The 21,179-nt window shown below is 43.0% G+C and overlaps 1 protein-coding gene across 1 annotated transcript in view; it reads right to left on the bottom strand.

The window, feature by feature from the left end:
• The window catches only part of MAP4K3 (mitogen-activated protein kinase kinase kinase kinase 3), a 1,235,976-nt gene that overhangs the window by 303,723 nt on the left and 911,074 nt on the right, over positions 1-21,179 (bottom strand). The window contains exon 23 of the mRNA XM_073628950.1: positions 18,903-18,944. Within this exon, the coding sequence (XP_073485051.1) occupies positions 18,903-18,944 (42 nt within the window). The remainder of the gene's footprint in view (positions 1-18,902; positions 18,945-21,179) is intronic.

Raw genomic sequence — 21,179 nt, 5'->3', positions numbered from 1 at the left:
TTATACCTTGGGCCCTTAATCTGGCTAGAAGAGGGGCCAGAACCTTTGTAAACACTCAAGGTGCAGTAGCTAGACCGGAAAGCAGAGCTACACACTGAAAATGAAGATTTTCCACCTTGAAAAGTAGATATTACTAGTGAGCGAGGAAATAGGCATATGGAGGTATGCATCTTTGATGTCGATTGACGACAGAAGTTCTCCTTCTTGTAGGATGGAGATAACTGATTGGATTGACTCCATGCAACAAAAGAGAGGTTATATTCAGGAACTGAATTTAGATTTTTTGAGATCTAGAATGTCCATTTGGATTTAACCAAACCCCAACCTTTGCTCCTCATGGGGGCCACCATGATCACTTTTTGCCAAAAGATGGTCCAATGCTTGAGAGAAAGACTTCTTTTTCTCTAGATCCTTAGGAATGTTTGATCTGAGAAAAACGAGGAGACGGGAACTCTTGGAACTCCAGTTTGTACCTTGGAGCTATTGAGGAAGTCTCCCATTCGTCTTGACACTCCTTGACAGATCCTTGAGAACTGCAGAAGAATTCCCCCTATTGAGCGAGCGGGGTGCCTCCTCATAAGGAGGCTTCAGTATCTTGTAGATTTCCTCCCCCAAGACCTCTTTTGTCCCTGGGGTTAACCCTGAGGATTACCTTTTGAACCTGACAGCGGAAGGCTGATGCCCCTGGCACAGGAGAAGGAGCTTTAAAACCAAAATACATTTACTCCTTTTTTAAATGGCAAAAGGGGTACCTTTTCCACCAGAATTTTTTTGGATGTATTATCCAAAACATCCCCAAAATAGCTGTTTCACTGCAAAAAGGAAGACTAGCCAGGGGCTTCTGCATGGTGCTTAGCGAAGGGCGCAAGGCGTGAAGGATAGGATATCTCATAGCAACTATTGCAAACATAAAGCTGCCAGATCCTGGGCCTGCTGAGCAGGATAACCTTGATAACCACTTGACAACTGGGCACTTAAACCCCCTTCCTAACCAGACCAATTTTCAGCTTTCGGTGCTCTCACACTTTGAATGACAATTACTCAGTCATGCAACACTGTACCCATATGAAATTTTCGTCCTTTTGTTCACACAAATAGAGCTTTCTTTTGGTGGTATTTGATCACCTCTGGGTTTTTTATTTTCTGTGCTATAAATGAAAAAAGACGGAAAATTTTGTAAAAAAATGCGTTTTTCTTCATTTGTATTATAACATTTTGCAAATAAGTAATTTTTCTTCATAAATTTGGGCCAAAATTTATACTGCTATATATCTTTGGTAAAAATAACCCAAATTAGTGGATATTATTTAGTCTGTGTGAAAGTTATAGCGTCTACAAGCTATGGTGCCAATCACTGAAAATTGATCACACCTGATATACTGAGGCCTATCTCATTTCTTGAGACCCTTACAAGCCAGGAAAGTACAAATACCCACAAAATGACCCCTTTTTGGAAAGTAGACATTCCAAGGTATTTAGTAAGAGGCATGGTGAGTTTTTTGAAGTTGTAATTTTTTCCCACAATTCTTTGCAAAATTAAGATTTATTTTATTTTTATTTTTTTTCACACCAAATTGTCATTATAACAGGTTATTTCTCTCACATGGCATGTACATTCCACAAATGATACCCCAAAATATATTCTGCTACTCCTCCTGAGCATGGCGATACCACATGTGTGAGACTTTTACACAGCCTGGCCACATACAGATGCCCAACATTGAAATAGCACATTCAGGCGTTCTAGGAGCATAAATTGCATATCTAATCTCTCAACCACCTATTACACTTTTGAAGGCCCTGGAGCACCAGGACAATGGAAATGCCCACAAAGTGACCCCATTTTGCAAAGCAAACACCCCAAGGTATAATCTATGAGGCATAATGAGTCTTTTGAACGGTTCATTTTTTTCCTGAAGTTTTTGGAAAATATGGAAAAAAAATGAAAACGCATTTTTTTTTACACAAAGTTGTCAATTTCTAAGATATTTCCAACACATAGCATGTACATAGCAAAAATGACACCCCAAAATATGTTCTGTTACTCCTCCTGAGTATGGCGATACCACATGTGTGAGACTTTTACACAGCCTGGCCACATAGATGCCCAACATTGAAGTAGCGCATTCAGGCGTTCTAGGAGCATAAATTGCATATCTAATCTCTCAACCACCTATTACACTTTTGAAGGCCCTGGAGCACCAGGACAATGGAAACGCCCACAAAGTGACCCCATTTTGGAAAGCAAACACCCCAATGTATAATCTATGAGGCATAATGAGTCTTTTGAACGGTTCATTTTTTCCCAGAAGTTTTTGGAAAATGTGGAAAAAAAATGAAAACGCATTTTTTTTTACACAAAGTTGTCCATTTCTAAGATATTTCCAACACATAGCATGTACATAGCAAAAATGACACCCCGAAATATATTCTGCTACTCCTCCTGAGTATGGCGATACCACATGTGTGAGACTATTACACAGCCTGGCCACGTACAGAGGCCCAACATTAAAGTAGCACATTCAGGCGTTCTAGGAGCAAATTACACATCTAATTTCCTTACAATCTATCACATTTTCGAAGGCCCTTCATATTTCTAACACATAGCATGAACCAAGAATTACACCCTAAAATACATTCTGTTGAGCAAAGGGTAAACAAAAGATTACCTGTGGTTTTAGTAGTGCAGTTGTCCACAGGAGGAGAGCCCTGATCCAGCCAGCAGGCAGGGACGTGGTCAGCGACAGTGAATGGAATAGTCCAGGCAGCAGGCAAGAATATTGTCCATAGTACAGGCAGGGATACTGTCCTTATACAGTCCAGGGTCAGTGCAAGTAGAGACATTGCCAGCAGTGCCAAAATATTGGTCCCGGTAGTATGCAGGAACATGGTCCAAGTAGCAGGCCAGAAAAGAATGGGGACAGGGGTAGAGGCTTCTCCCACCCAAATCTCTTTGAAGCCTCCGAGTCTCCAGACCCTAATCTGGGAATGAGAAAACTAAAAAATTAGTTTTCTTCATCCAGAAAAACAATTCTGGAGCCCCTCACATATGTGAGACCCCTGTGTTATGAAGCCCACTACTCCAGTAGCAGAGTAAAAGACCAGTCCAAGAGGCAGGCAAAAAACATGGTCAAACAGTCCAGGGTCAGTTCCAGAGCAGGCAGATGTAGGTACAATTTAGCATTAGGCAGAAGCGTGGTCAAATAACAGGCCAGGGTCAGTTCCAGAGCAGGCAGAGGTAGGTACAGTTTAGCGTTAGGCAGAAGCGTGGTCGTATAACAGGCCAGGGTCAGTTCCAGAGCAGGCAGAGGTAGGTACAATTTAGCATTAGGCAGAAGCATGGTTGTTTAGCGGGCCAGGGTCAGTTCCGGAGAAGGCAGCGGTATGTACAGTGGCATAAAGGGGTGTGGCGGTAAATGACAATTACGTTTACCATACTTCCCTAATAATGTAGAGACGTATGGTAACGGTGGAAACATTCATCAATACAAAGGCCTGGTTCGGAAGGACAATCAGGACAATAATACACGGTGTCTCTTCTAGTTCCTCCTCTTGAGCACACCCGGCATCTCTTCTGACGTTTCCGGCCTGTTTCATGGGGGGGGAGTCTTTTAGGAAAGTGGCGTTCATGGAGTCTGCTCACTGAATCCGAGCGAATGCTTTCTGGTGCGCCTTCAGGGTAAAAAGGGTGGAGATAATTTGTTCTTGGTACTGAAGATAAGATACGGGGCTCTGTGTAGATTTACGGTAAATAACAAAACTATTGTAAATGGCCAAACTGAAAAGATATATGGAGACTTTTTTATACCAAAAGTGGCTTTTTCTTGTGGGAAGGCAGGGTTCGATCATCTGATCATTGAAGCCGACTCCCCCCATAAACAAATTATAGTCATGGACGGGGCAAGCTTGTATAATAATTATCCACATAAAGGTGGTAACCCTTTCCAAGAAGTGGATATACAAGCTCCCAAACAACCTTTCCGCTGACTCCGATGTACTCCGGACATTCAGGGGGATGCAGTTGGGTATCCTTCCCTTCGTACACCCGGAATGCGTAGATGTACCCCGTTACTCGGTCACATAGCTTGTAGAGCTTAACCCCATATCGAGCCCTCTTACTGGGGATAAACTGCTTGAAGCCAAGCCTGCCTGTGAAGTGGACTAATGACTCATCCACGGAGATATTTTGGTCGGGGATAAATAACTGGGGGAATTTCTCAGAGAAAAAATTTAGAAGTGGCCGAATTTTAAATAATTTGTCATGTGATGGGTCATTTCGGGGAGGGCACTGGGTGTTGTCATTGTAATGGAGGAAACGCATTATCATGAGTTATCTTGATCTTCGCATAATGGATGAATACATTGGCATGTGGTGGATGGGGTTGGTGGACCAATAGGAGTATAATTCATTTTTTTTGTGAGTCCCATATTAAATGTTAGGCCTAAAAACAATTTAAATTCCTCCACTGTCAATGGTCTCCACTCATAGGGACGGGCATAACTTGAACCAGGGTTGCTTGTTATAAATTGTTGTGCATAGAGGTTGCACTGGGCCACGATGGAGGATAATAGGTCTTGGGTAAAAATTAAATTAAAAAAATCAATAGGGGCAAAATTCTGTGTTCACCTGAACACCTGGCTGAGCGGTAAAAGTTTTCAAGGGCATAGGGAAGGCCGGCATGGGTCCTAACGCTTTGGGGCCGAGATGGCACTGTGCTACTGGTGGATGGCACTGAGCTGCTAGTTGATGCCACTGCATTTCTGGTGGATGGCACTGAGCTGCTGGTTGATGCCACAGCACTACTTGTGGTAGCCTGCTCCTCCATGCCAGAGCGCCTTCGTTTCATGGGCACACTTTGCTCTTCCTCCAATTCTGTATCAGAACCACTGCTTACAACGGGTTCATATTCTGAACCAGAATCAGACACAGACTCAGAGAGCTCCCCGCTGCTCTCGTCGGTCAAGCTAAGTTGTTGGAAAAAATGTTTTTTGCCATACTGGTGACTGTGGGCTGTGGTGACAAACTGCTGTGGTAGGGACACTTGGACAGATATGGCTGCACTGATGGGTGCTGATGAGGCTGGTCTAATGAGGCTGCACTGCTGGGTTCTGATGAGGGTGCACTGCTGGGTTCTGATGAGAGTGCACTGCTGGGTACTGATGAGGGTGCACTGCTGGGAACTGATGAGGGTGCACTGCTGGGAACTGATGAGGGTGCACTGATGGGTACTGATAAGGTTGCACTGATGTATACTAATGCACCACACTGATATGCACTGATAAGGTAGCACTGATGGGTACTAATGAGGATCCAGTGATACGGTGGCACTGATGAACACTCACTTATGGGCACTGATGTGCACTATTGGGTACTGTAGTGGCACCGATGAGCGCTGTAGTGGCACTGATGAGCGATGTAGTGCTGCAGATGAGCACTCTAGTGACGCTGATGTGGTACTGACGGCACAAATGAGCACTGTATTGGCACTAATATGGCACTGATGAGCACTGTAGTGGCACTGATGGAGCACTGGCGTGGCACTGATGGAGCACTGACAGGCACGTTGGTGGCACTGATGTGGCACTGGTGGCACAGATGAGCACTGTAGTGGCACTGGTATGGCACTGACGTGGCACTGGTATGGCACTGACGTGGCACTGGTATGGCACAGATGGGTACTGAAGTGTCAGAAGTGGCACTGATGAGCACTGTAGGGCACTGATGTGGCACTGATGAGCACTATAGTGGCACTGATGGCACAGATGAGCACTGTAGTGGCACTGATGGACACTTTAGTGGCACTGATGGGTACTGTAGTGGCACTGATGGGTACTGTAGTGGCACTGGTGGCACAGATGGGCACTGATGGGTAGTGTAGTGGCACTGATGGCACAGATGGGTACTGTAGTGGCACTGATGGGTAGTGTAGTGGCACTGATGGCACAGATTAGCACAGTAGTGGCACTTGTGTGCCACTGGATGGCACTGCTGGGCACTGTAGTGCTTTCAAAAAGCTTATCACTCACTGCTTTGCACTCGATCTCTCCTCTCTCCTCTCACGCTGTATCGGTGTGAGGAGAGAAGAGAGCTGGGACCTTTGCATGACCCCAGTTTGTTTACATAGTGATAGCTCCCTCATTGGAGGGAGTGATCACATAGTAAAGGGCCGCTGTCATTGGCCCTTTACCGCGATCCGTGCTGCGCCGGGTCCCGTGAACCCGGCGAGCACGGACACTTCAGTGCGCGCGCCCCACCGGGCGCGCAGGGAGCTTAGATCCGGATGACGTCCATGGACGTCCACCCAGAACTAGCCGACCGCGCTGTTGCCGTCTTTCGGCAATGGCCCGGTCGGCAAGTGGTTAAACAGGTCTCTCAACGATTAAGCAATTATTGTCAGCGCAGGCTGAGACACTCAATCTGCCAAAGAAAAAAAGTGTTTTTTTAAATAGGAATTCTAACTTTTTATCCGTTGGATCCCTAAGCATTTGAGCATTGTCTGCCGGACAAGTCAAACCCTTATTCACAGAGGATATAGCAGCGTTATTGCTGGTATACCCTACTTAGTGAATTTTCTCCACCATAGGAATAAGTGTGAAAACTTTTTAGGAGGGAAAATAATGCTTATCTGGGTGATCCTCTCAGATACAAAAAAGCTTTTTCAACAATGAATGGACAGGAAAAGGCATGCACAGCTTGAGGAGGCTTTAGCGAACCCAAACACTCAGTTAAGGGTACATAAATGTGGAGCAGACCATTTAGCAAGAAATTGCACCATCAATCTTCCGCATTTGACACCTCAGAAGAGAAGTCATCAGCCTCACCACGGTCCCCTGAGGGAATTCATCTTCTCCTGCCACTAGTTCCTCAGTTTGAGGGTCCTGGGTAATGGAAGAGTACCTGTCGCATTTTGACCCGCACTGGGATGAGATTAAAGTAGCTAAACTTTTTTTTTAAAACCTATCATGGCTGAGGAAAAAAGATCTTTTTAGTAAAAATAGACAGGGGCTGCAGTGTTGAAAACAGTTGCAAACATTTTATGGCCCCGATTCTGACTCTGACCAGCCACCCCCTCTCAGGGGAGGATACCATTTGTAGAGATGAGTAGGCTTTCCAGAGCTTGAGGGAGACCCTTTTAGCTCTTTTTTCGGGGTTTCAACCCCCCCTTCTGACCTTAGCCTGATGCACAAAGCAGAGGTACTACCAGAAGAAATCGCATCCACTGCTTGAGCAATAGTCCAGCCACAGCTGCTGCTATTAATGCTCAGCCTGTTGCAAATAGTAAATGTGTCAAATAGGAAATGCCTGTGTCACCAACCTCTTTCATGCTCCTCTTTGCTCTTATGTCTCTCCGACAATTTTGCAGCCAGCACAAATGGAGTTTTTTTTTTTTTAAAACACACTCCCACGTTGGAGGACGCTAATGCCGCGATAAGCCCCGCCTCCACCACTGCATTGTGCTCCCCCTCCTTTCTCTTTCAAAAAAAGAGTTTTCCAGCGCAAGCACGGGCCTCCGATCCGACAGAAACGGCTTGTGAGTGAGGGAGTAATGGCGTGGAGTAGAACCTGGAAGCTGTCACGGTGTAGGGGTGGTGAAAGAAAATGGAATTGCCGATCGTTTTTAGTTCTCCCTTATACGCAGCCTTGTGAAGATGGGGAGAGTTGAGCCCAGGTGGGGGTGTCTGGAGGAAGCAAAACCCCCAAACTTACAGTGAGGTCTGCCTGCTAGCCGGAGGAAAAAAGTCTGCTGCTTCACACAGTGTGATCTCTGAGCAAAGCATGAGAAGGTATGTGCTGCATACAGCCCCCAGTGGTGACACTTAGGCATGACAACATTTACTTTAAAGGAGATATTTCATAAGAAAATTACTCCACTTACCTTTCCCGCCGCAGGGTTTTCTGTGGTAAAACCAACAAACCCAATCTTCACTCTTCACGGTGGGTTCCGTTAACAAACCTTCAGGAACCGGGGACCCTCAGGGAACCCACAATCCTGGACCCGTAATAGCACCCCGCCAGTAAAACTTTATGCCCTTAATACCAAAAGTACTGGATCCTGGGGTCCAGCTCTCTAAAAAGAGAAGCGTTTACAAGCAAAACCTCGTTTCTTCGGATACGAGACCCGGGCACCATTCAATTTGGCCTAAAAGACACTTTGAATGGATCCGGCTGCATAGCTTGCCCCAGCAAGGATTGCTCCAGTGGAGCTCAGCACAGCACATCTTCACTCATGACCAACACCTTAGACACTGGGGAAAAAACTGAGATGCTCCCGGTATAAGAAGGGGTTATATAGGGAGGCAACTTTCTCTTTAGGATGTGCCAGTGTCCAGCACCTGAAGGTGGACTATAACCCACATAGTTAATTACTATGGCTCTGTGTCCCGTGATGTACGATTAAAGAAAACATCAATACCCTATATTTTCCACAGGTGATGCTTTAAAAGCCCTACAGGTCATTAGTTTAGTGTTATCCACAAGCTCTGGTGCTAAAATTATTGTACGGTGACATGTAACAAGTGCAGCACAATTGCATTTTATTTCTTTTATGTAGGCATCCCAAAGATTGCATTTTTGTATGCATGCCTGCGTATTTGGGGGTGGGGAGGCTAATATTTTTTTTTTCATGTTTTTTTACTTTTGATTTTCTTGCTATCACATAGGAGACCAATAGTCCCCTATGTGATAGCAGATACGTGACAGGTCCTCTTTGAAAGGGTGGGCAGTGTGTGCAAGGAGAGGGGCAGGAGAGGAGAAGAGCAGTATACACAGCGAGGGGGCAGTCTGTACAGACAGGCTTCCTCCCTTGCCAGCGCTGACTGTCATTGTCGGCTTTTAAATGTAATTGCCAGCTTTTTTTTATAGATTATGAAGCGGTCATTTTGGGGGCTTGGGGCGGAGAAAGACCACCACTAAATTAAACAAAAGGGGTGGGTCACCCGGTCACATAATCAAGTGACCGCACCCCTTTGTTTAATTTAGCGGTGAGCCCAAATGACAGCTCATTCTCGGAGCTGTAAAGTGTAGAATAAAAAGAACTGACAATGACATTTAAAAGCAGACAATGACAGTCAGCATTGGCAAGTAAGGGAGCCTGTCTGTACAGGCTGCATCCTCACTATATATTCTGCTCTTCTCTCCTGCCTTTCTCCGCTCAAAACCCCCCAAATGACAGCTCCATAACCTAAAAGGAAAAAAAAGCCAGCAATTACATTTAAAAGCCAACAATTACAGTCAGCGCTGGCAAGTGAGGCAGCCTGTCTGTACAGACTGCCCCTCCCTGTGTATACTGCTGTTCTCCTCTCCTTCCTTTCTCTGTCACTGGTCCGATTTTTTTTTCTTTTGTTTACTCTCTCTCTGCTGACAGCAGAGATGAGTGACTGGTTGTTAGGACTTCAGCTCCTAACAACCGATGCTAAATCGGATGCAACAACGGACCGCTTGTCCATTTGCATCCATTTATCCTCCATTCCATTTTTTTAGCAGATGAAAAATAGGGTTTTCATCCGTTTAAAAAAAAAACGGATGTTCACGGAAGTGGATAAAAGCAGATTTAAATAGATGTTATCTACTTACATCCGTTTTTACATAGGAATGCATTGATATCCGTTTTTCATCCATCAAAGGTTGGATGAAAAATGGACGGACAGTTCATATGTGTGAAAGGGGCCTTAGGGAAGCCTAATGCTCTTGTTCCTGCAAGTGATGTTGCTTTCGTTGGAATCAATGTTGGTGATATGAATGAGGAGTATTCAAACAAAAGCGGTGCAATGGCTCCTAAAACGGATTCAGGAGTTGAAATGGAAAACACGTTTGATCTTTTCGAGAATAGTAACACTGTGACAGTGGAGACTTTGGAGGAGTCCATTGCTAGTGACTACTTCTCAGACAGTGAAAGTGTAAAGTCTGTTGAGTCTCCATCGCCATATGTCCAGAGAAGGGCCTATGTAGGGAGACCAGCTTTCAAGTGTTGTGCCTGTAAAAAGTGGAGTCATATTGCCAGGTATTGTTTGGTGGATAATAATATGCAAAGAAAATCTCAGTATCCTAAAACTACACCAAGGCATTATGATGTTTTTTTCTGTGAGATGGAGTAGCGATCTAAGGCATAGAGGCCATAATAACCAAGCCCGGGTCCCTATTAAAACCAAAATGCTGTGAATACAAACTAAAAATAGTCAGTTAAGGCAAGAAAGGCATCAGTATGTAGAACAAATAAACTCAAAATGGAGTTAGTCTCATCTTCACGGAGGTATAGCACTGGGGAAACAAATCTTTTGTTAACCGCCCTTAATGAGTCGCATGGATGGTAAGAACTTTCTGATTAATGTTTCTTTGCTATGAATAAAGTTTAGATGCAAGTCTCAGAGATTTGGCCTCAATATTTGGAATATTATGGAGGACCTTGATTTTTTTTTCGTATTTTCAAGGATAAGCCTCTGGATTTGGTGTTAGGTTTCTTGGTTTTTTTTGTTTTGTTCAGGTGGAAAAATTCAAATTGTTAGGTTTAGTCCACCTGAAAGGGGGTGGGGGGTCTATGGGCTATGCCCTAAGTTAGCAGCTGAATACAGTTTGTGTAAGACAGGAGTTGGTAGAGAGCCATACTAGCCACTAGAGTTATTGTAGTTTTTTACATTTTTATTCAATTTTTATTTTTCCATCTGAAAAGGGGCGTTAAGTTAACAGCTACTTGGATTTTTTTTTCCGTTTAAAATAAGAATTTCTGAAAAGCAACATTCTGCTTAATGTTTCCCCACTTATAATGGGCATCCATTTTAGAGTGTGTTCAACCTAAAGAAATCATGGTTGTTTTAATAGTTTGTTCAGAGTTGTAGAAGCCAGGAAAACTAAGTTCCTGGGTTCTATAAGCAAACATAGAAAGCTAATAGATATTGTCGATAAGAATTTGATTCTGCTCTTGTTTTTCATTTCCAGAGTCCTGGTGGAGTGAGAGATTGGAGAGGTCTCTGGAAAATGGATGAAAGATGTTCATCTGGTTCGCAGTTTGTCTGTGCCATGCCACATCGCAAATTTGTTTTGACAAACATTCAGAGGAGAAGGGATAAACAAAAAGATTCATATTAATACTTGCAATATAAGGTTTATTTTATTTCCTTATGGACAATTTAGTGCTAATGCTACATCTGAAAGACTTTGCCCATCAACAAGACACGTGAAACCTCTCGCTGGAGTCTCTCCTGTCATTTATAAATGCAAACATACTGCAAATACAAGGGCAATGGGTTGGAGGTTAGGGAAGGAATATAACCTATACAATCCTTCAGAACGAGAGATGTAAACTATGGGGTTTTTGGTGAGGAATTGAAAGAAGGGAAGTATGTTTTTGTGTGTGACATATATTGGCATAACCAAATTAATATGGTGCAGGTACCCAGGATTCTGACACTTATGCATAGCCAGACTAGAGAGTGCTAGGTGACACATCAATGGGGTGAAAATTTCCTTGTGGGGGTGGCGTCTCAATCTTAGCAGTCCTATAGAGAGGGTATCAGTTACGGGAAATGTGGGACACCAGAGCTGGAAATACGCCTGGTTGATGTCTCACCTGAACTCTTGGAACCCTGCACAGGAGATGCCAGTGACTAGCAGAAAACAAACACTCACGCGCACAAGTGAGTTACCAGGTGGACTAAATTTCATAGTGGATAATGCCTCGGGCCTTGCTGCCCTCAGGGATAGGGGTATCCTAGCAATCAAAAAGAGAAAAAAAAAAAAAAAAAGGGGCACCAACCCTGTGCATTATCCTTGGATATATTTTATTGTATTAAAAATTAAGTAAAAAAAACTGAAAAACGTATGGAAGAAACTCGCGATACAAATAATCTCCAGATGACAGCAATTGGTCTAAATGACAACAGACTCCAGATGGTAACAGAGGAGATTTCAGGGCCACTGCCGGCTGACGTGTTTCGAAGGATTGCCTTTTTCCTCAGAACCCAGATTTCCTGAGTTACAGCACTGAGTTACGGCCTGGCTGATTACCTGATCTGGTTACTAAACTCTGGCTTGGCTGATTACCCGATCTGGTTACTGAACTCTGGCTTGGCTGATTACCCGATCTGGTTACTGAACTCTGGCTTGGCTGACTACCAGATCCGGTAATTGGACTCTGGCTATGCTTTGACTACGCTTACTCTATTTAAGTTTTTATTTTTATCAATAAACAAGTGTGATTTTGCTGTACTTCTGTCTCGGTCTGGTTCATGGTTTCTGACACATCACCAATAAACTTATTAGTACTTTGATAGACTAGCTAACTATAGGAATTGACAAGAAAATACATATTTATAATAAATAGGGCAAATCCAAAACCACCACATATTTATTTCAGGGAACGATCTTGTCCATATAGAAAGAAATGAGGACATAGTTTCATAGCTAGTGTGCACCAGCTCTTCCATCTCTCCCACCTGATCAACATGATAGAACCATTCGGAAAGTCCCGGGGTCTTGGTGGATCTCCAGTGTCTGGGGATAAACATTTTGGTTGCATTCAGCAGGTGAATTGTGAGGGATCGCTTGTATTTAGAGGGGGACATGTCTGTGTGGTGGAGAAAAAAGGTGGCTGGTTGGCGTGGCAGATCCTGGTCTGTTATGTGCTTGATTACCAACTGCACAGCCTTCCAAAAAGGATATATTTGGGGACAGGACCACCAGATGTGTAAAAGAGACCCTGTGACGGATTGGCAACGCCAACAGGTGTCGGGTATGTTCAGGAAGATGGCATAGAGATGCGAGGGAGTACGATGCCACTGACTATGCCGTTTATAGTTGGTTTCTTGTATGTTGACATTAAGGGATCCTTAAGGAGATTGGTGACCATGCGAAACCAATCTTCTACTGAGAAGTCAGTCTTTAAGCCCCCAATTCAGGCCGCTGTTGCAAACTCTCATTCTGGTGAGGAGATGTGGAACAGCATTGTGTAAATCTAAGATATAAGGGGAGACTGCGGAGATGCGGGGTAACAGAGATGCTCGAACTGAGTCAGGGGTCTGGTAAAGAGTTCACGTTTATGGGCCGCATTCAGAAAATGGTGGATCCTAGAAGTTCACCTGGGAAGGGCCTGGTCTATTCATGTCCAGGAGAGTTTGGCGTGAGTTGAAAGTGTATCGTAACAAGGAGGGCGTATTTCTGGGTGGAAACTTGGGATTGTGTTAAACTGGCGACAGTGGGGAGTACTAAGTCGTTAGCAAATATCATAGTCTGAGCGTCTGGGATAAAGCCAAACTGGTTTAATGAGATAAGATGGGGTATAAGCGTAAGGGGTCAGTTCACCAAGGTTATTGCATGCAGCTTTAAGTCCACGCTCATGAGTGAAATAGGATGATAGCTAGGGCAGTGGGCGGGGTCCTTGCCTTCCTTCTAGATGACAGTGATATGAGCTTGTAAAAGCAAAGTGGGAGGAGAGGAGGTCTCTTCCTTCACATCAAAAGTCATTAAGAAGTAAGGGATCAGGATATCTGCAAAATATTTATAGTATTGGGGAGTAAGTCCATCTGGTCCTGGACTCTTGCTGGGTTTGAGTTGAGAACTGGCGGCTGTAACCTCATCTGGGGAAATCGGCTTTTCCAGATGGTTGGCATGGGAGAGTTTGGGCGGGCCGTGGTGTTCAAAAAAGAGTGTAATTTCTGGAGTTGTTGGGGGGAGGGGCGGAATAATAGGAAAACTATCTATATTAGGAAAGATAGTCTCATCCAAGCCATCATCACAAATGCACCCTTTCTGATAAGAAGTCTGGCGGAAGCCCCTGGTGTAGTCCACATAATTTTTAACTCTCATTGCTAGTTTGCAGGACAGTAAAAAAAAAAAAAAATATATTAAAAAAAAAAAAAAAAGGGGGTGGGGGTGGGATGGGGAAGACAAGCGCATCCTCCATAGTGGAGTAAACAAAGTAAACAATGTTAATGGTTGAAAACACACTCACAAAAGGGGAGCATGTGCAAAGTGGTAAAAGTCAAAGCGAGCGGTTGCCTCTGGGCAGGTAGCCCCATTGACTATACACATTGCCGTTGAATACTAGCTAAAAGGTGCAGCTTGAAGCAGCCATGGGTGATTGCAGTGACGCTGTGAAAACAAAAGGCAAAAGGCAAGCACAATCTCCAGAGTGTAGTAAACAAAGTGAACAATATTTATTAATGATTGAAAACACACTCACAAAAGAGGAGCATGTGCAAAGCGGTAAAAGTCAAAGCTGTTGCCTCTGGAGCCCGGAGCCACTGTGGATTTCCCCTACTTTACCATAGGCAGGGGGAGAAGAGCACAGGCAGGCAGGAGCCGCTGCTGCAGGGAGACAACCCGACCAGGGATGGAAGCTGGAGCCCGGGTGCCTGACACCGATGGGAATGCACAACCAAAGCAGCTGCTCTGGGCTCCAGAGGCAGCAGATTTGACTTTTACAGCTTTGCACATGCTCCTCTTTTATGAGTGTGTTTTTAATCAATAAATATTGTTCACTTTGTTTACTACACTGTGGAGGTTGTGCTTGTCTTTTCCCTTCTGTTTTCACAGTGTCACAGCAATCACCCCTGGCTGCTTCAAGCTGCACCTTTTAGCTAGTATTCAGTGGCAATGTATACAGTCAACTGGGCTACCCAGCTCATTGTTTATTTTTTGATTCTCAGTTTTCACTTTGTAACTTCTGCATTCATCTTTTATGGTTTGTTACATTGCCACACATACATTTCATTAAGACCCTTTCATTCATACCAATAAGGTCATCAGCACCACACTTGACACATCTTATACAGACTTTGCTCTCTGCAGTGGATCATTTTCAGATTGCAGTTGACAGGGAACGAGGAAATGTTGTGAAGCCTGTTTTAACATCCTCACATTTTATATAATACTTGCTTTGCAGTGGGCTTTATAACAATCCCTCCGGGGTTATGCACTACTAGGCACTTTTCCCTGACCCTTGCTTTTTGTTTCAGAGTAGTGTTTAAAGTACAGTATACCTAAAGGCAAAACTTTTTTTTTTTTTTTTAGTTTTGGATGAAGTGCAAATGGATTAGAACACCTATTAGGATTTTATTGTTGTCTGTTCACCATCTCCATTTATCCGGTTCACCATTATCATTGAAAATTATAGTAAAATAAAATCTCAAATTTTGGGTTGTCCCAGAAAAGTAATGGAGGGGAAATATTCCTATAAGGAGACTAGTTCTGGTGATCTAGGGTTTCCCAAGAGATTCCCTATATTTTCAGGGATTTCCTCTTAGTTTTGGTTACGGGGCAAGAGGACAAGGGAAATCTCCTCAGTAGGACAAAAAAAAAAAAAATCTGACAGGGGTAATAGCCCTCTCTTAGTATATTATATATACATAAAAGTTTTGTCTAATGTAACCCTTACAGTGCTGTTGTATTGTGCCATTTTTTTTTTTGTGAGTTGGGAAATTGTGGTTATTGTTTAACCACTTGCCGACCAGCCACCGTCGTTATACGCGGGACCGCTGGCGACCCGCGATCACCTAGTACAGAGGCAGAGTGGGGATCTGCCTTTGTAAACAAGGCGGATCCCCATTCTGACAGATGACATGACAGATCTACTGTTCCCAGTCATCAGGAACAGTGATCTCTGTCATGTCCCTGCCAGCCCATCCCCCTACAGTTAGAACCCACTGAGGGAACACATTTAACCCCTTGATCGCCCTCTAGTGTTAACCCCTTCCCTGCCAGTGTACTTTTTACATTGATCAGTGCATTTTTATAGCACTGATTAATGTAATAATATCATTGGTCCCCAAAAAGTGTCATTTGGGGTCAGACTTGTACACCGCAATGTCGGAGTCCCTATAAAAATCGCAGATCGCCGCCATTACTAGTAAAAACAATTAAAAAAAAAAGTCCCTAAATCTATCACATAGTTTGTAGACGCAATAAGTTCTGTGAAAAAACCAATCAATATACGCAATTTTTTTTTACCAAAAATATGTACAAGAATATATATCGGCCTAAACTGATTAATAATTTGTTATATATAAATTCTTTTGGATATGTATTATAGCAAAAAGTAAAAAATATATATATTTTTTTTTCCAAAATTGTTGCTCATTGTTTGTTTATAGTGCAAAAAAATAAAAATCGCAGGGGTGACCAAATACCACCAAAAGAAAGCTCTTTTTGTGGGAAAAAATGGACATCAATTTTGTTTAGGTACAACGTTGCCTGTGCAATTGTCAGTTAAAGGGATGCAGTGCTGTATCGCAAAAAATGTCCTGGTAATTAAGGGGCCAAATCCTTCCGAAGCTGAAGTGGTTAAACTGTATTTAGAACTATACAACAGGCCCAATGGCAGTTAGTCCCTCAATAGGGTGTGCTATGAAATATTAGGTTAAAGATACGAAAATTTTTGCTCATGCCATTTTCATTTGGTTTATTATTTACAAGAATGTGTTACGTCACAAACCAAAAGCAAACTGCTCTATTGACTATGGAATAAACAATAGTGAATACAATTAATTTACACCAGATTAAATCTATAGCAAAGCTAATTGGGATTATTTAGGAAAGAGTGGAGGGGTGTCAATCATTTTGCAACTGTATATATGTTGTGTGTGCGCGCATGTGTGATGACATTCTAATATTTAGGTCTGCAGTACTGTTGCTTTTGCTCACAGTTTCATTCCTGTACACTAAATTCTACTTTTTTTTTTTTTTTTATATAAACTTTTTTTTTTTACTTAACTTGCCATTCATGGGCCCCTTCTGCTGTGATTATTTACAGCAGAAGCCGTTCTGCGGGTGTCGGGCACTCAATGTCCACCGGCACCAGCCGATCGTCAGGCAGAGACTCAGAACGGAGCTCTACCTATGTAAACAAGGCAAAGTTCCCTTCTGGTGGGGTAAAAGGATGGATTTTGTGTTTCTGCAAAACAGAGACTAAAATCCATCTCTTTCCCTAGTAAAAGCAGCGCATACAATACATAAAAACACTGGCTAGGCACACAGTTTACCCTCTGATCGCCCTAGATGTTCAAACCCTTCCCAGCCAATATCATTAGTACAGTGACAGACATATTTTTAGCACAGATCACTGTATTAGTGTCACTGGTTCCCGTAAAGTGTCAGACACAACGTTGCAGTCCTGTTATAAGTCGCTAATCGCCGCCGTTACTAGTATATAAAAAAACAAAAAAAAATCCATAAATATATCCCATAGTTTATTGACGCTATAACGTTCCTGTAAACCAATCAATATAAGCTTGTTGGGATTTTTTTTTATCCAAAACATGTAGCACAATACATATTGGACAACATTTTTTGCAGAATTGTTTTTTTAAATTTTTTTTGTTTTTTTTAATTGGATATGTTTTATAGCAGAAAGGTAAAAAATAGTTTCTTTTTTTAAATTGTCTTTTTTTTGTTTATAGCGCAATAAAAACGAACAACGTAGTGGTGATCAAATACCACCAAAAGAAAGTTCTATTTGTGGGGAAAAAAAAAATGACAACCTTTATTTGGGTATAGAGTTGGATGACCGCACAATTGTCAGTTTAAGTAACACAGTGCAAGTATCGAAAATGGCCTGGTCATGATGGGGAGTAAATATTCCGGAGGTCAAGTGATTAAACGTATTTGTTGTTTAAAAAAAAAAAAAAAGAAGAGTTGAGGTACACGACATGTAGCATATGGCATCTGTTGACATCTCAGGGCAAGATGAGACATATGGTGTCATGTGCTCCATCTCGGGTATGTGCTATACACCGTAAATGGAGTGCAAAAGCAGGGACACAGGCTGCACAGAGGCAAAGCGGCATGCACATGGGTAAGTGTATTTGTTTATGCACACTGTGTTGGATATTATTGCCCTTTTCTGTATATGGGCGGGGGTCCTCTTTAACCACTTCAGCCCCGGAAGGATTTACGCCCTTTTGAGATACGGCACTGCGTTACTTTAACTGACACTTCTGCTTTCAAGCAATGTTGTACCCAAACAAAATTTATGTCCTTTTTTTCCCACAAATAGAGCTTTCTTTTGGTGGTATTTGAGTATCTCTGCGGTTTTTATTTTTTGCGCTATAACAATATTTTTTACTTTCTGCTACCGGTATAAAACATATCCAATAAAAAAGATGTAAAAAAAACAAATTTCTTCATCAGTTTAGGCCAATTTGTATTCTGCTACATATTTTTGGTAAAAAAAAAAAAAATAGTGTATATAGAATGGTTTGCACAAAAGTTATTGTGTCTACAAACAAAGGGATAGATTTGGGGACTTTTTTTTTTTTTACTAGTAATTAGTAATTTTTAGCAGGACTGCGAAATTGTGGTGGACACATTGAACACTAAGTGACACTTTTTTTGGGGACCAGTGCTTAACAAATGCACTGTAACAGTATAATTGTCACTGGCAGGGAGGGGCTAACATCAGGGGCAATCAAAGGGTTAAATATGTTCCCTGGGTGTGTTTACTAACTGTGTGGGGGATGCGGACACTGAACAAAGACAGAGAGAGATCTGTGTTCCCGATTACTAGGAATCATAGATCTCTCTTTGTCTGCGACAGAACGATGGTCTGCCTTCTTTACATAGGCAGACCGCCGTTCTGTCATTCCCGAGAATGATTGCGGGTGGCCCTGCTGATTGGCTCCTGCTATGTCCAATCACAGCGGGGGTGAGCCGGCGGCAGCGTGCACTCCCCAGACTAGGGAGCGCATACTACGTACAGGTACATTGTTTCATGCAGCCGGGCCACCCTGCCTCAGTATATGTGTGGTGGGCGGTCCGGAACTGTGAATTATATCCGTACGTATGGAAGTATTAATGAGGATTGATCACATAGACATTGTTCACTTTGCCTTACCATTTGCAGAAATGGTGACTGTGCAGTGTTACTGATGTAAATTCATTGTTATTATTATGAGAATGTTTGGATGATACTTACATGTACTTTAGGCGTGGGTGGAAGGCCATTACTTATTGGCTTCTGAAACAGAAAAAAAAACATCTTGGTATGTATACTTATAAAAACAGATTTCATATTTCTTAACACTTTAAATCTAAGAGTTGGGTAAAATCCAGTGTGATAAAGGTCCCTTTGAATGTCTGCTTTTCATCTCAACTGTGCAGATGTAAAGTATCTCACATAAGTTTCCTGGCAATCTTCTTACAGCCCAGGCCATCTTTATGTAGAGCAACAATTCTTTTTTTCAGATCCTCAGAGCGTTCTTTGCCATGAGGTGCCATGTTGAACTTCCAGTGTTACGAGAGAGTGAGAGTGATAACACCAAATTTAACACACCTGCTCCCCATTAACACCTGAGACCTTGTAACACTAATGAGTCACATGACACTGGAGAGGGAAAATGGCTAATTAGGCCAAATTTGAACATTTTCACTTAGGGGTATACTCACTTTTGTTGCCAGTGGTTTAGACATTAATGGCTGTGTGTTGAGTTAGTTTTAAGGGGACAGCAAATTTATACTGTTCTACCTGCTGTACACTCAATATTTTAAATTGTAGCAACGTGTCATTTCTTCAGTGTTGTCACATGAAAAGATATAAAAAAATATTTACAAAAATGTGAGGGGTGTACTCACTTTTGTGAGATACTGTATGTCTACATAGAAATCAGAAAAGTAGAGCCTAACCTCTTTAACCCGGTCTTCCAGTGGCCCTTTACACGGGCGTTAATGCCCAAGAGGCGGTGTGGCTTCTACAGTGCCTTGAAAAAGTATTCACACCCCTTGAAATTTTCCACATTTTGTCTTATTACAATCAAAAACATAAATTTATTTTATTGGGATTTTATATGATAAACCAACATAAAATGGCACATAATTGTGAAGTGGAAGGTAAATAATAAATGGTTTTCAAGATTTTTTACAAATAAATATTTTAAAAGTGAAAAGACAGTGTCCCCAACTTGGTAGGAAAGTGCAGGCAGGCGTCTGCGGTCAGCATGGAGTCTGTACCTATCATTAGCATGTCGCAAAGCCTCCTGGACTTGTGCCCAAGTGGAACTAAGACCACGGAGATGCTCAGCTAACGCAGGAATACTCTGCGGAACAAATGAGTCAGGCAACATGGAAACCATAGTGCGCCATAAACGGGGACAATCGGGAAGCAGAATTCAAGGCACTATTGTGAGTGAACTCCGCCCACAGTAAGAGGTCTGGCCAGTTGTTATGAAAGTCAGAAATATAGCAACATAGGAATTGCTCCAAGGACTGATTGGCTCGCTCTGCAGCCCCATTAGACTGCGGGTGATAGGTAGAAGAGAAAGCAAGCTGAACCCCCAACTGTGCACAAAAGGCTGCCAGAACTGGGACACAAACTGACTACCCCTGTCCGAGACAAAACACTTAGGGTAGCCCATGTAAGCGAAAAATCTCCTGAGCAAAAAAGGAAGCCAGTTCCTTAGAAGTGGGCAACTTCTTAAGTGGAATACAATGAGACATTTTTGAGAACCGGTCAACCACCATAAGGATAACTGTGTTGCCCTGGGAGTTGGGTAACTCCACAATGAAATCCATAGACAGGTGGGTTCAGGGCCTCTCTCCATTGGGTATGGGTTGTAGGAGGCCCACTGGAAGGTGTCCTGGAGTCTTACTCTGAGCACAAGGAACAGGCAGCTACTAAGGCAGTTACATCAGCACGTAGACTAGGCCACCAGAATTGTTGGGAAATGGCCCAAAAGAGTTGATTCTTCCCAGGGTGGCCAGCAGCCTTGGGAGAATGGTAAGTCTGGAGCACGGAAGTACAGAGACTCTCTGGGACAAAGCAGCGGTCACAAGGTTTCTCAGGAGAAGCATGGACCTGAGCAGCAAGAATTTTGTCACCCAAAGGAGAAGTGAGACTGGTGCGAACCATAGCCAGAATACGCTCAGGAGGAATCACAGGAACCGGAACAGACTCCATCTTTGAAGTGAAGGAAAATTTTCGTGACAAAGCGTCAGCCCTTGCATTCTTAGTATCGGGTAAGAATGAGACAATGTAAATGAAACATCGTGCCCTTGTGGGAGAGAGGTGTTTAGCCTCAGACAAGAATGTGAGATTCTTATGGTCAGTAAGAATGAGAACCGGCACAGTGGTACCTTCGAGGAAATGTCTCCATTCTTTCAGGGCTAAAATGATCACTAACAGTTCTCTGTCACCAATCTTGTAATTGCACTCCGCAGGTGACAATTTCTTGGAAAAGTAGCCACAAGGATGCATAGC

This window comes from Aquarana catesbeiana, linkage group LG04 (genome assembly GCF_042186555.1).
Source record: "Aquarana catesbeiana isolate 2022-GZ linkage group LG04, ASM4218655v1, whole genome shotgun sequence".
NCBI classification, from domain to species: domain Eukaryota; kingdom Metazoa; phylum Chordata; class Amphibia; order Anura; family Ranidae; genus Aquarana; species Aquarana catesbeiana.
This window is presented reverse-complemented; position numbering and strand designations above follow the sequence as displayed.